The following is a 14179-nucleotide window of genomic DNA, read 5'->3' as shown; positions in this document are numbered from 1 at the left end:
TTATCGGTATGCACTACTATCAAGAGGTATGTTAAAAAAAAACAGCGAACGAGGGATGGGGCAGGGCTGAAGATGCAGTACTGAGTGTCCTGTTGATATGTAGTGCCTTTTAAACCAGTTTTACTGTGAAAAAAATACTTTTAAACAGTGTGTCTAAAATAAACTGCGCGTGTGAATATAAATTGGACCTGACGCGCCTGAGACGCAGTGAATAAATGGACCGCTAAGGGTTAAAATTAAAAAATCTCTCTCTCTCTCTCTCTCTCTCTCTCTCTCTCTCTCTCTCTCTCTCACTCTCTCTCTCTCACTCTCCACTTATCGAACACCCAACCCCAAGTGAGTGGTTCGTGCCTCTATATATCCAGCTGTGTCGGGATTCAATTACTAATTAATTAATCACTTGAATCCCAGCACGTGAACTACTTTGTGCAATCCCCATGTTCACTTACCATTACATACTTTATCTGCACGTGAAGTGATTGTGCAATCCCCGTGCCTAAATACAACTATATATTTTAAATCACTGGTGCTACACAGACCCCATATTATATCCCATGCACTTATACATACACCAACAATAACACACTACATACAACATATAACACATAAAATACGTACAGGGGTGGGGCACAACCACATTTTACATACTTGCTGGCAGGAATACCCCAATCTTCTATCTTGCAGTGTGGTCCCCAGCTTAAGGGGACACCCTTTGACCCTGCAGGGCTTTGGTTGGATTTACATTAGAATTTAACATATCCCTGTAAAGCCCTCATAAGCAACCAATTGTAGATAATCCCTAATCACACATTTCTCTCGAGAGAATTCCCCTTTCTTTCCCTTAATGCCTTCAGTTCACCTGACCAATCATGCAAACAACATTCCACTGCACTCTTCATCCCATTAAAAGAATGTTATGCATCCTTGAAGGATTTATGGGAACTCAAGAGCACAGCCCTTTGAGTTGCACCGGCCACCATTAACTACCCTGACAAACAATGGGTCTATAGTTTTTTCAAATGGCTTTTCTAATCCTTGTTTGGCTCTGATAATTTGAGATACAGCTATTCACTTTCCTAAGGGTGGATAGGGCTTTTTTGGCTGCAGTTGTTGAGCGTGTCCACTTAAAATGAAGGGCAAAGAAGAAATGGAAAATGAATGCAGCTCCGTTTCCAAACAAACAGACCCTTTGTTTTCAACTATAAGACTGGCAGCTGATCAAGAGCCACCACTGCTATGTGAAATACATTTCTAGTCCTGCACCCCACAACCTGAAGACATGGTTTAAGAACCACAAATCTTCAATTTTCCTGCTAGGAAAATCCTGTCTAACCGCCATCTGACAGGGAATATCTACCCGTGATGTGAACTTTGATCTGAACTTTCAACATTCAAATGGCAAAGCACCTCCACACTTTGCACACTACCCCTAAAAGGGTGCAATATTCCACACAGTTCTGAAAATATTTGTAAACTATTGGAGAAGATTAATAAGCCTATATGTTGATGTTGAAAATATCAGCTCTTTACGTTTACTGTAAAATGTTTTAGTGTGAAAACACCACTGGGTAAAAAAAAAAATAATAACACAATTGAAAATGTCTCTTTTATAACAGAGTTATGACACTGTTTGACTATGACATTCATAACCCCCTAGTTGCTGCAAGTACAGAGGCATTCCTGCTTGGCTCACAAAGTGCCATGGTGGCAAGCAGGCTTCAAGGGCAGAGCAAGCTTGTATCAGAGCTACCGTTACGGAATGTAAACAATTCTAGTCAGCATCTAGATAACTGATAAGTTTAGTGCAAATAACATGAAAGTATGAAAGAATGTACAAAACAGACCCTAAAGAATGTTTATTTTAGAATACAAATAAACATGTTCGTGGGACACTTTAGAGGACCTGTGAAAAGGTCTGCATATGTAAATAACAGTTTAGTATTTTTGTTTCTTTTTAATATTGTAAATAACGTTTGTTAAAATTTAAGCTTGGATTAAATATTGAAGGGCTGGGGCCAGTCCCCTCCTTGTTGATGTGGCCGTTCCCAAATTGGTCAATTAATTGCCAATTTGGGGTGGCCACTTGTATAAAACAACCCTTTCAGAAAATATCACCATCTCAAGCATTTTGAAACTAGTAAAAATTGAATACAAATATTAATTCAGATTCGAAAACACACATTTAAGTATAATATAGTAATTAAAGAAAACATATCATGTGCAATTTACTTTCCATTTTGCTTGTTGTCTCTCATATATTGATCTCAAAACACCTCATCAGCTCAGGTTTTTTTTTTATATGGGCATTAACATATGCATCAAACATAAAAAAAATGTATTTAAATACTTTGAGGCGGTATTTCGAAAACGTAACCGCCTATCAATCGACAAAAAAAATACAATATTTTAGTGATAAATCTTTTATATTTTTTTAATTCTAAAAGCTAAAGTCAGTAGAGTGCAAAACTTAAATCCAAGATGGCCACCGGATGGGAACTGTAGTCGAATTTGGTGCGTAAAAAAGCATTTTTAAACATTTTAAAACTTTTATTTTTAATTTTCATTTCAGATATGTTTAAGTTAAGTAAAAACTATTAATAACCTATTTGGGGTTTTGTTTGTTGAAATAAAAAAAAAAAAAACGTTTTGCCCACCCTAGTAACAGTGAAGTTTATTAAAATAAACTATGAAGGGCTAGTGTTAGTGGAGAAAATGCTTTTAAAAGCTAAATTGGGGTAAAAACTTTGAACCCTATTGAACTTACATAATAGATTAAAGTAACAGACTTAACACATTAATTACAAACTTAGTGCTTTAAATCTATAACATTGTATTCTAACCATTTGGATAGTACTGTATTTAACAGCCTATTAATACATTAAAATTCATTTTAATAATTATGGGTAAACCTGTTGGCCACATTTGGTCCCCTAGCAACCTATTGAGTACCAGGAAATTAAAGAGCACTGTTCACTAATTCACTATTGACCCTACTGACCTTGCCAAATGCATCAGACTTTCCACACTCCAGCAAAATGTCAGGGCATCTGGAACAAGCATGCATGCTCACATGGCCACATCATATTAATACATATTCCTGATCCATACAATTCATGTTGCAAAAGGCTGGTGCACTGCAAAAGGAACTTAATATAGTGATGAAGAAAGCTGAAAGACAATGGCACTGGCTCTAGTATGGCACGGTCCAAAAGACACCCGACTGCACTGGATATTGTGACTTGGACTAATGTCCACCGCAGGATAGATTGAGAATCACTAAATCTTGTGACCAAAGCCAGATTAGAACCAAGGCCCAGAGAGGCAGCAGACCAGTAATTTCAAGTGTGTTTTATATACTGAATACAGCATTTCTGTTTCATTACACAGTTTACTCTGTAGAGGGCTAGCATAGCTGGTCTAACCTCACACACCAAGCAGTTTCAATCATTCCCATGACTCTTTATTTCTTCCACTTAAAACGCCTGACCTTGAATTGCAAACTCCTGACCATTAGACAACACCTACAACTGTAAACATTGTAATCTATTATACTCTCATCCCTTATTCAGGAACATAGACAGTGTTGCAAAAAGATGTTACAAATTAATAATTGGTAGAGGCAAAATGATTAGATGGTAAGTTAAACCATCAGTAACACCACCATGACCTTGGAAAAGTAAGCACTGCTGGATGTGGGAGACATTTTAAACAGATTGAGACATAAGAGAAGAGAGAGCAGACTAGCATTGCACATTGTGTGGCACAGTATAGCCAGGCAAAAAATACTCGTACTCGCAGTTCGCACTCGTATCGGTGGATGGCGGAGAAAGCCAAGAAAAAGACTTTTTCCACCAGTTAACGAATCTGCCCATTAACAAGCCCAACACATTCCATTCTAATGCACCAATAGTACTGTGCATTTGCACCTCAGAAATCCATTAATTAGGGAAGAACAATTAATGGATGAAGTTTGTTTTCATAATATCGACTAGTCAAAAAAAAAAAACACTTAAAATCAGCATTCTAGTGACACCACGGTTACAAGAGACTTGATACAATATATATATATAGGTTTTCAGTAGATGCTAAACATTTCCATAGCATGTAAAGTGAAAAAATAACCTTTTAACTATCCAGACAGTACCTCTTTTTCAATTCTGCATTTAGTACAATTCCTCAATTCAGCATTCCTTGTGTCCCTCTTGCGGGGCTCTGTTCTCACTAGGGATTTGAGGGAAGCTAGCCCCTGGGGCTCTGTTGACTTCTTACTCTCCTGCACACTCAAATCCCCCCTGCTCACTTCACAGTCTGAAGGATCTTCAGAATCTCACTATCAATTAGCTTTGTGTTTGTGAACTCTTCACACTGCCCCAGCTTGATCCTAGCTAATCAGGAGCAGGACTCCAGCTAGAGAGTGTATGTGTGTGTGTGTGAGTGTACCCTACAAACCCCACATTGAGAAAACACAGCTCTGGGGCAAATGTCTCAGCTGACAGCTGTAATGCCTGAATCCCATTTTAAATTAATAACAAAACGGAATACTATTAATTGCATTTTACCCAAAGTTGTTAGAGTTGGCTACTGCAACATAAAAGTCTCAATGTCTTAATGCCAGCTAAAATAATCCACTAAAGAGCACTCTAGTCAACGTCAAAACAAGCAGCAGGAATGTATTTGGCTTTTGAACAGTTCTTCTAAAAAGAAACCCTACAAATGTAGAACTTGTGAGCGTGGAATGCACATAAACAGTAATACTGAAATTATATAAGAACCACAAATTGGTCACAAGACAAAGTAAAAAACAGAACAATATTTCTATTAAAGCTCTATGTTTACACTGTTTAATGGTGAATATAAATATGACTTAGTTTAAATCTCAGTGGAACCATTATGTCTGGATAGAAGTGTATCTCAATAGCTTCAGCTGGGGACTGAGAGACAAGAAACTCCTGTTATTTGTTTTTAAATGTATATCTATTACTGAACACGGGCAGGAGAATGTACCCAGTGTTTTGTGTGAAATTGTTCCACGTTTTCAGCACTTCATGCATTCTGATAGAAAACCAATTTAACTCCTCCATATACTAGTATCGCCAGATTCTGTTGCTCTCAATAAACTTCATCACAATTGGATAAGCGTTTCTCTATAAATATGAAAAAGTTTAACGTAAACATCTCTGTAATATGGCTATCTTTTATAATAGGCAACTACTGTAGAAGTCGGCACACCACTTACATTAAATCACATTGAAAAAACTCAATTTCATGGACCATAAAACATGTAACACCATGGGAGACAACTAAATTGAGGATGGAGTGCAGAAAGTGACACTGATGTATAATCTAAATGTAAACTTACAAAGTGAATTACATTTTTTAATTTAAAACACATTGGGCAAGAGACCACACATGTGACCCAATGCAAATGTTTTCATTTGATAACCTTTAGAGTAAGCAGGATGCTGTTGAAGGTTATTTCATCGAGATGCAAATTATCACCTCTAGGGCCCTAAAATTGTAATAATACCAGTGTAAGGCAACACAGTGCATTTGAAACACATAATGGTCATAATACGGTTCCATAATACCATTGCATACATATAATATGTGAAAAATATACCAAAAAACATATCAAATGTGTTACCAGATTTCTTGTATTAATTCCCTTTACCATTTTAATTATTGAAACACATGAACTGGATAACTAGTGGTGATGCTTGGGAGAATCAGGGACTGGAACATCCAAAAAATGTACATCAATCAACACACTCATAGTTTTAAAGCATTCTGGAGGGGGGGGGGGGGGGGGTGGTAATAACCACACAACACACCAGCAGAGAAGGCTAAATGTATCCTCTTTATATGGAAAGGAAAGACTTCAGTCTGGTCTACTTAAATTAATAAATTATATGCAGTAGTTGCACAAGTAACATTCTGATGGCACTCTGTTTAGTGAATATGCCTAAGTGCTATTCACCTCCTCTACCTCATCACACACATACACCTCTGCAAACTAAACCAATTAGCAAACATATACAATAGTACATCAATGGCTGAGCATGTAAACACAGATAATGAACACTGTAATAAGTCTAGCAGCAACTATGTTTGTGAAGTTAGCAAGCGGTTCGCAGTTCGCAGTTCGCTATTCCAGCTCATGTTAATCCAGCTCGCCATTCCAGCCTGCAGTTCCCTATTCCAGCTTGATATTCACTATTCCAGCTTGCTATTCATTTTTACAGCTTGCTATTCATTTCTACACCTTGCTATTGATTTTTACAGCTTGCTTTTCAATTTTTCTTTTGCAAATAAAAAAACATGAATGTGGAGTTTTACTTTTTTGTGCTTTTTTTTTTCTTCGATTTTCAAACTGTAGATGGAAAAAAAAACTGAAAAATGAAAAGAACAAACAATATTTTCAGGTTTCCAATTTCTGAAAATGGCAAAAAATGTTAAAAAAAAAAAAAAATTGGGGGTCGCAAGCTCTGAGACACCAATGTATATAGTTAATTTCATTTTATGTTATGTTATGTTTTGTTTTGCTTTCTTTGTAACTGTACAGATTCTCTCAAGATCTTTTGTATAAGCTGTTTTGATGGAAAATAAAAACAATTGATCACAAAAAAAAGAAATTGTGAGCAAAATGTAATGAGCTGATATCTACAAAGCACACGGTAAAAAATAAATCTATGGTGCAAATATTAGGGACACTTGCTTTTGCTTAAATAAATATACATTGTGGAAATGGTGAGCTGCTCATCTCTTACTAATTCCAGTCTATCTCATCTGGTAACTTACCTGTCACTGAGGCTGCAGACCGTGCAGCCCCTTGGCAGCTTGTACCGCTGTTTCCACACCAGACAGCCAATGGGAAGGCTCCCTGTGTGGAATCATAAGCTTTCCTATTGGCTAAATGCACAGGATTTGACGGCACCAGTAAACTACTCACTATCTGTAGCGCCCAATCACAAAAAAAGTAGACACATCTAGGATAATAATATAAAAACATATATAATATATTATCCTTGATCTAGGGGAGGCTTTTTGACTATTACTTAAAAGTTGTTACATTAAAATCCACTATCAAATCATTATACACAAGCACCTCTATGCTGTTTTTTTTTTAATTCTTATATCAGAATCATGTGCCAGAGCCCTGGGGGAGTGGGGTATTGCAACAGTAACACAGGGACCCAATTACCATGTGCATTACACACACTCGCAAGTACAATGTGGGCCAGTTACTTTGTTAAACCCCTTGACAATTTTAAATACCTCTATTAAGTTGCCTCTGGCTCTCCTTCTTTCTAGGCTGTACAGATTCAACTCTTTCAGTATATCTTCATATGACATGCCCTTCAATCCTGGAATTAATCGTGTTGCTCTATTCTACTCTCTCCATTGCCTTAATGTCTTTCTTATGATATGTTGACCACAACTGTACACAGTATTCTAGGTGTGGTCGTACCAGTGCATTGTATAATTAATATAACTTCACTTGATTTGAATTCAACTGTCGACTATATAACCTAACATTCTATTTGCCTTTTTTATAGCTTTTCCGCTCTGTCTTAAGAGATTCATCCACTACTACCCCCAAGTCATTTTCATACAGAGCCTCCTCTATTTCATTACTGTTCATGCTGTACTTGCCTGTAATGTTTTTACGCCCTATGTGCAAGACTTTGCATTTATTCACATTAAATTTCAACTGCCATGTGTCAGCCCAAGCTTGAATCTTGTCTAAATCTCTTTGTATTATTAAAGTTGCTGATTGGGAGTTGGCTTCCCCTCCCAGTTTTGTGTCATCTGCAAATTTGCATAGTTTACTGATTATGTCTTGGTCCAAGTCATTTATATAGATTAAGAATAGCAATGGTCCCAATACTGATCCCTGTGGTACCCCACTTGTTACATTACTCCAGTTTGATGCCTGGCCTCTTATTATAACTCTCTGCTTTCTATCTTGTAACCAGTTATGAATCCATGCTGCTACTTTACCATTTATTCCTACTGATTTAATCTTTAGATATAGCCTTTCGTGCGGTACTTTGTCAAATGCTTTTTGAATATCTAAGTAGATGATGTCATATGCACTATCCTTGTACACTCTAGTAGTCTCCTCCTGAAAGAAATCTAGTAAATTTAACAAGATCTACCCTCCCTAAAGCCATGTTGGCTATCACTTATAATATGTTGTTACTATATCAATATTCCTCCATTTTGGTCCTTATTATAGTTTCCATGATTTTACATATGATTGACGTTAAATTTATAGGTCTTTAGTTCCCAGGGTCAAATTTGTTTCCCTTTTTAAATATAGGAGCAACATTGCCAATTTTCCAGTCCAGTGGGATGGCTCCATTATTTATAGATGTATTGAATATATAACATAGTGGTTTAAAAATCTGTTCTCTAGTTTCCATAAGGACTCCTGGACAGATTCCGTCGGGCCCTGAGGATTTGTTTATTTTAAGTGCTGCTAGCTCCCTTAGTACTCCATTCTCTTCTATAACAAACTCTGGTGATAATGTTTGTGTACATTCTGTTAACCTTGGTATATTGTATAAATCCTCCTTTGTAAATACTTGTACAAAGTATTGATTAAATACATCTGCGATTTGGTTGTCTTTAGTCACTAAATTTCCACTGTTGTCACGTAAACTACTGACTTCCTCTTTCAGTTTAGTTTTAGCATTAACATATTGAAAAAACCCTTTTGGATTAAGTTACTAGCCACTTGTCTCTCTGATTCCCTTTTCACTCTCCTAGGCTGCTTTTTAAGGTCCCTACAGGCCTCTCTGTATTCTATTTGTGAGGCTGCTCCCTTTGATTTCATAGAAAGATATCATTTTATTACATGTTTATGCCCAGCTTAATAAATCGATTTACCCATCATTCTTTCTCTTAAGTTGACCTTTTCTCATTTTTGGGATAAATGTATCCGGCATTTCTAACACTGTATCCCTAAATCGTTTTCAGCTTCATTATCTATTAGTATTCTATCCCAGTCTGTGTTTAGAACAGGGGTGCCCAATCCTGGTCCTGGAGGGCCGATGTCCCTCCTGGCTTTTGTTGCAACTGTGCCCTAAATTACTTAATTGGACCAATCAAGCCCTTATTAGAAGCTTAATTGGTCCAAGTAATCAATTTAGTGTACAGTTTGAACAAAAACCAGGAGGGCATCGGCCCTCCAGGACCAGGATTGGGCACCCCTGGTTTAGAAGCTCCTGTTGCATTCCTTTGTAATCTTCTGGTCCAGTGGTTAAAGAAATGGGCTTGTAATTAGCAGGACCCTGGTTCAAATCCTAACTCAGCTGTGTGACCATGTCACTTACCTCCTTGTGCTCTTTCTCAGGGGACGGCATGGTCTGCAGCCTCAGTGACAGACAAGTTACCAGATGAGATAGACTGGAGTTAGTAAGAGGTGAGCCACTCATCATTTTCACAATGTATATTTACTTTTTGTGCTTAATAATTGTAAACTTAAGCAAAATCAAGTGTCCCTAATATTTGCACCATAGATTTATTTTTTACTGTGTAGTTTATAGATATCAGCTCATTGCATTTTCCCCCCATTTTTTTTTTTTTTTTTAACCATTTTCGGAAATTGAAAAACTGAAAATATTGTTTGTGCTTTTCAATTTTCATTTTTTCTTTTCATCTACAGTTCGAAAATGGAAGAAAAAAAGCAAACATCAAACTGCGGTAAAACTCCACATTCATGTTTTTTATTTGCAAAAAAGCACAAAAAAAACTGAATAGCAAACTGGAAAAATGAATAGCAAGCTGGAATAGCGAATAGCAAGCTGGAATAGGGAACTGCAGGCTGGAATAGCGAGCTGGATTAACATGAGCTGGAACTGCAAATCGCTTGCTAACTTCATTATGCTGCAGCAACTGATATATATTGAGTCAGACTCTGCTTTGTCCCTAATGTCTGTCCATCCCAAAATAAAAAGCACTCTACTTTCAGGAAGACAAGAGAGAGTTGCGGCACATTCATTAATTCAGCAGCCTGTGACCTAGTTCCAAGAACACTTGAGCATTTCTTAAATTCCTCTGTATCATGGAAAGGCTTTTTATCAGCCTCATCTCCAGCAAAGTGCTTAACATCTCTGCTAACGCTTTCAAAGCCTGTTAAAAAGTTTACTGCTGTCTGAGGTAGCACTTTTAAAATTTGAAACATTTACTGCAGTATACCATAAAGGTAGTAAAGCAATGTGAGGGCCTAGTAAAGCACAGGCAAGATAAATCACAAGTAGGTATGGTAAAGTAAAAACATGATTAACAACAGGAAATGCGAAGAAATTGCGAATATTTGGATTTGAAAGAATTTATCACAATACAAGGAGCTTCCATGTTCATGAGGTTCATCACTCAGCGATCAGTTTCAATTTTTTTAGAACAAAAAAAAATAAACTATATCAACTTAATGCTCTGGAATGCAATTTTTGTCCTCATGACAAACACTTTAGACCCAGGATTTCTGAAGACACAGGCTATACTGCTACTGACTCCGTTCCTGCTGGATCCTATAAGCTAAATTGTTATCAGTCTTTAGATTCTATAGACTTTGCCATCAGAGTACCAGATGGGTAATCCTACAGGTACTACGCTGTATCAAAATCCTTAGACTAGAATAATGGGAACAGTAAAGTGAGTAACCTTCATGTCTGTACATCCAGTACATAAAAAGTATATATGGACACTACTGGAACCAAACTGTGAGCTACAGTGGGCGAGATTTCCCTGATACCTTCCAACAATGTGTTAGCCGTTTCAAGGACTGGTGTTTTCAGATACTTTCAATACAGAATAGGTGTTGACCTTCATAGCAGCAAAGCGACTGAGAAACTGATACTGAGAGTGAAATGAATCAAATGTGTATTTAAACACAGAGAGAGAAAGTTCTTATCTGTGGACATTGGGAGATGTCAGGGGGAGGAGCTGGAAATCCGAAAGGTACACAATAAACCCTTTCAGTCCCAAGCAGTGGTGGGGCTGCACGACCCCAACTCCACAGTCAGCTGCCAACCTTCCAGTATAAGCAGCAGATTATTTCTTTAGGTTTTAAAGTCAAACAAGCCTGAGGAACTACGTGCACTTCCTCATAACTACCACCCCCTGGGAACAGAACTTAATACAAACTGCAGAACAAGGGCAATACTTCAGACTGCACAATTAATAACAGTTTTGTACCGTAAACACCACATTTATTAGGGTTACTATAAAAGTATTTACATAGAAACATTGTCTTCTTTATTATTTTAGCCAAAATAATGCAGAGATTAATGACATCAAATACAATACATGCAAAAAAAAATGTTTCAAGTAATAAAAGGATGTTACCTTTATTAGAACAGCCCTGTTGGTTTTAAATGTTTGGAATTAGAAAATTACAAACACGTAAAAACAACAGGGCCGGTACAGCTCAATAGGGCTGGTAAAAAAAAAAAACACAACCAAATGGTCTGCCATGTTTTCTAATAGTACGCAGCAAAGTTTTATAATATAAAGCCCTGCTTATACACTTCTTTGTCAACCAGTCTAATTGTGTAAGCCTTTAGCAATGATAGGTGCCTTTCCCATGAGCTTTACTTGAGCTCTCCAGAAAAGTATAAGGCAAAAGATAATGTAATCAGCCGGTATGGTTGGCTGGAAAGGTTTTCATCTGACTGCTATTTATTTTAAGTTGGTTCCCAAGGAGGAGGATTTACTTTTTTATGTTTGACACTTGCATGGTGAATAACGTTACTGTTATTAATGAAATTGAGTCATTTTGCAAAATGTGAAACAATGCTATGCTGATGTTAACAGATTAAATCATTTAGCATCATCAATGGGTACTAGGTGTGTACTTATGAGTTGATTGAAACAAACAAAAACACAACCAGTTGCCTCACTTTAATTAATAAAGAAAAATAACTTGAGGTATAAACTGAATACTACATGAAAGTTCTGAGTACAGTTGACACTCTGACTTCTTCCCCTGCTTGACGTTAAGTCACAAAGTAATTTCCACACCCAATTACAGCAGACGTTCAATTAAAGGATTAAGTATTCTGTTTATATCTTTAATGAGAAAAGCTGAAATGCAGCTAATTAATAAATAGTGAAGTTGCCCAGGCAAGATTTTGTTCACATAATAAACCTAACATCACTTCATGAAGTTCATTAACATTCCAGCATGTTAAATACAATGTTTAGAATGTATAAAGAAAACAATAAATATCAAATGACAGAGGAACATTTTTACTCAAATGTAAATGTATGATCTCACAACTGATGCTTCACCTTCCTGTATTACAGCAGGTATAACTGTGGTCAAATATAAGGAATGAAGTAGCTAAGAATATTAATATATTACATGTGCTACAATTTCAAATTGTAACACAAAACAAATATCTTTAGGAATCTTGAATTAGTCATATTATTTTCTCCTTAAGTACTGTATCAATCGCTTCATTCTGAGCAATTGAAACACTTTTTTTTTTTTTTTTTTTACTGCATTACTAAACAAATGTATACATATATTAACATTACACGCACTGTGAGAAGTTGTATGTAGCCTATATACTTAAATAACTGATACTGTACGGCTTCCTAATTTAATAGAACAGACAGTAGGTCCCTTTAGAATTTTATTACTGCGGATTCGCAACTGCGGATATCATTACGAATATTTATAGAGAACAAGACTGATCCAAACAGTAGGCTGTTAAATGACTCAGATAATTAATTTAAAGGTTTTAAACAACAGAACATGTAAATACAAATACAATTAATAAATAATAACAGTAAAACAATAGTAAAAAAAATTATATATACAGTATTAGTGCTGTAGACCTATATAAAAAAGCACAAGTTATTTATAAAGTGACGTTGGGGTAGTATTTCAGAAGATGGTGACATTTCTTATCCCTGTCTAATTTTTCTGTGGGAATTACTGCTGTATGCTTCCCCAATAGGTGCCCCTAATGCTTCCTCTAGGAAGCTTCTGCTCCAATCTACGTGATTACCTCGGCTGCAAGTTTTAAAGCCATGAAAACACGCGTTATTTAATTAATATAGAAATTAGACAGATATAGCGAGTAAAGAATGTTACCTTGGCATCAGCTTCATCTCCTTCTTGAATCTCGTCATCCACTGCTTCACTCTGCTCTTCATTAGTTGTCGCATCTTCTTCACTCTTTCCAGCTCGCTCTGCAGATGTTGCTGCTCCCATAGCTGAAAACCAACACCGTATTATTTTTCTACCGTTAGAAGAAAATATGACAACAACTGCAAAAAATATATATTTTTAAAAAATCCAACAACAAATACTATCTCCAAAACCTTTCTGGGTAGTCAGACTCAAGTAATGCAATCGGGATCCCTGCAAACTCTTTTAGAGAACCGCCTCCCCTTCTCTATCACATGAACAAGGATCAGTCACGCCTTGCAGCATCAGATGATGAAAATGCACAAGAAAGGTTGCTGGTGACTAGTGACCCCCTTATGTGCACCTAACAAGAAAACTGGATTGATCCAAATTTAAATGTTAGCGTCTGAGGAACGTAAACTGTAATCAAATTAGAACGTCGATCTAAATGAACTTAATCAGGTGAGGAGGTATCATGATGAAAGAACCCTACTGTTCCGTCAGTCCGAGATGCTGACGCAGCAGCAGGTTCAGGATAATAGAGGCTGGTCCCAAAGTGATCGGGTGTACAGCATCTTATTATTATGAAAAGAAAAGAAAAGAAAAAAAAACTGACTGACTGTACAGATGTCAGTATGAATTAAAACATTTCCAATCCATGCATTTTACTGAAGCACCTCGTTATATTGGAAAATAATATTTCTGTAGAACATAACTGCATTTAATGCAAACCTTGTGCGTCTGCAAGATACTGCAGTGGAAAATAACTTCCTGCAAGTACCAGAGAATGCCCGGTGACTGACGATTACAATAAATAAATAAATAAATCAGTTAGTGTTCGCATAGACTATAATTCCATGCTGAAATCGTTTTAGAACGTTAAAATACTGCACATTACATACCGCTACATGCTGTTTTTCCAAATGCATTTTTTTTTTACTCATTCTCTTGAATTTACAGCACCCAGCTGCAGGTAACTAGCGATGTGTTAAACAACAGGAAACAGCATACCGCACTTTTATCTGGTAGTTTTTC

At 36.7% G+C, this 14179-nt stretch overlaps 1 protein-coding gene across 2 annotated transcripts in view; it reads right to left on the bottom strand.

The window, feature by feature from the left end:
• LOC117402951 (A-kinase anchor protein 12-like) overlaps nt 1-13533 on the bottom strand; it is a 60755-nt gene extending 47222 nt beyond the window's left edge. Inside the window, exons 1-2 of one of the 2 annotated variants that reach the window (XM_034004667.3) lie at nt 13339-13533; nt 13109-13230 (exon numbers count right to left, since the gene is read on the bottom strand). In XM_034004667.3, the coding sequence (XP_033860558.3) occupies nt 13109-13228 (120 nt within the window). In that variant the 5' untranslated portion in view covers nt 13229-13230; nt 13339-13533. Of the gene's footprint in view, nt 1-13108 lie in introns of both variants that reach the window. The other variant, XM_059024126.1, reaches the window with a different exon arrangement.
• Nucleotides 13534-14179: the final 646 nt, after the last annotated feature.

This window comes from Acipenser ruthenus, chromosome 5 (genome assembly GCF_902713425.1).
Source record: "Acipenser ruthenus chromosome 5, fAciRut3.2 maternal haplotype, whole genome shotgun sequence".
Classification (NCBI taxonomy): domain Eukaryota; kingdom Metazoa; phylum Chordata; class Actinopteri; order Acipenseriformes; family Acipenseridae; genus Acipenser; species Acipenser ruthenus.
Note: the sequence above shows the minus strand (reverse complement) of the source record. Positions and strands in the feature narration are given on the sequence as shown.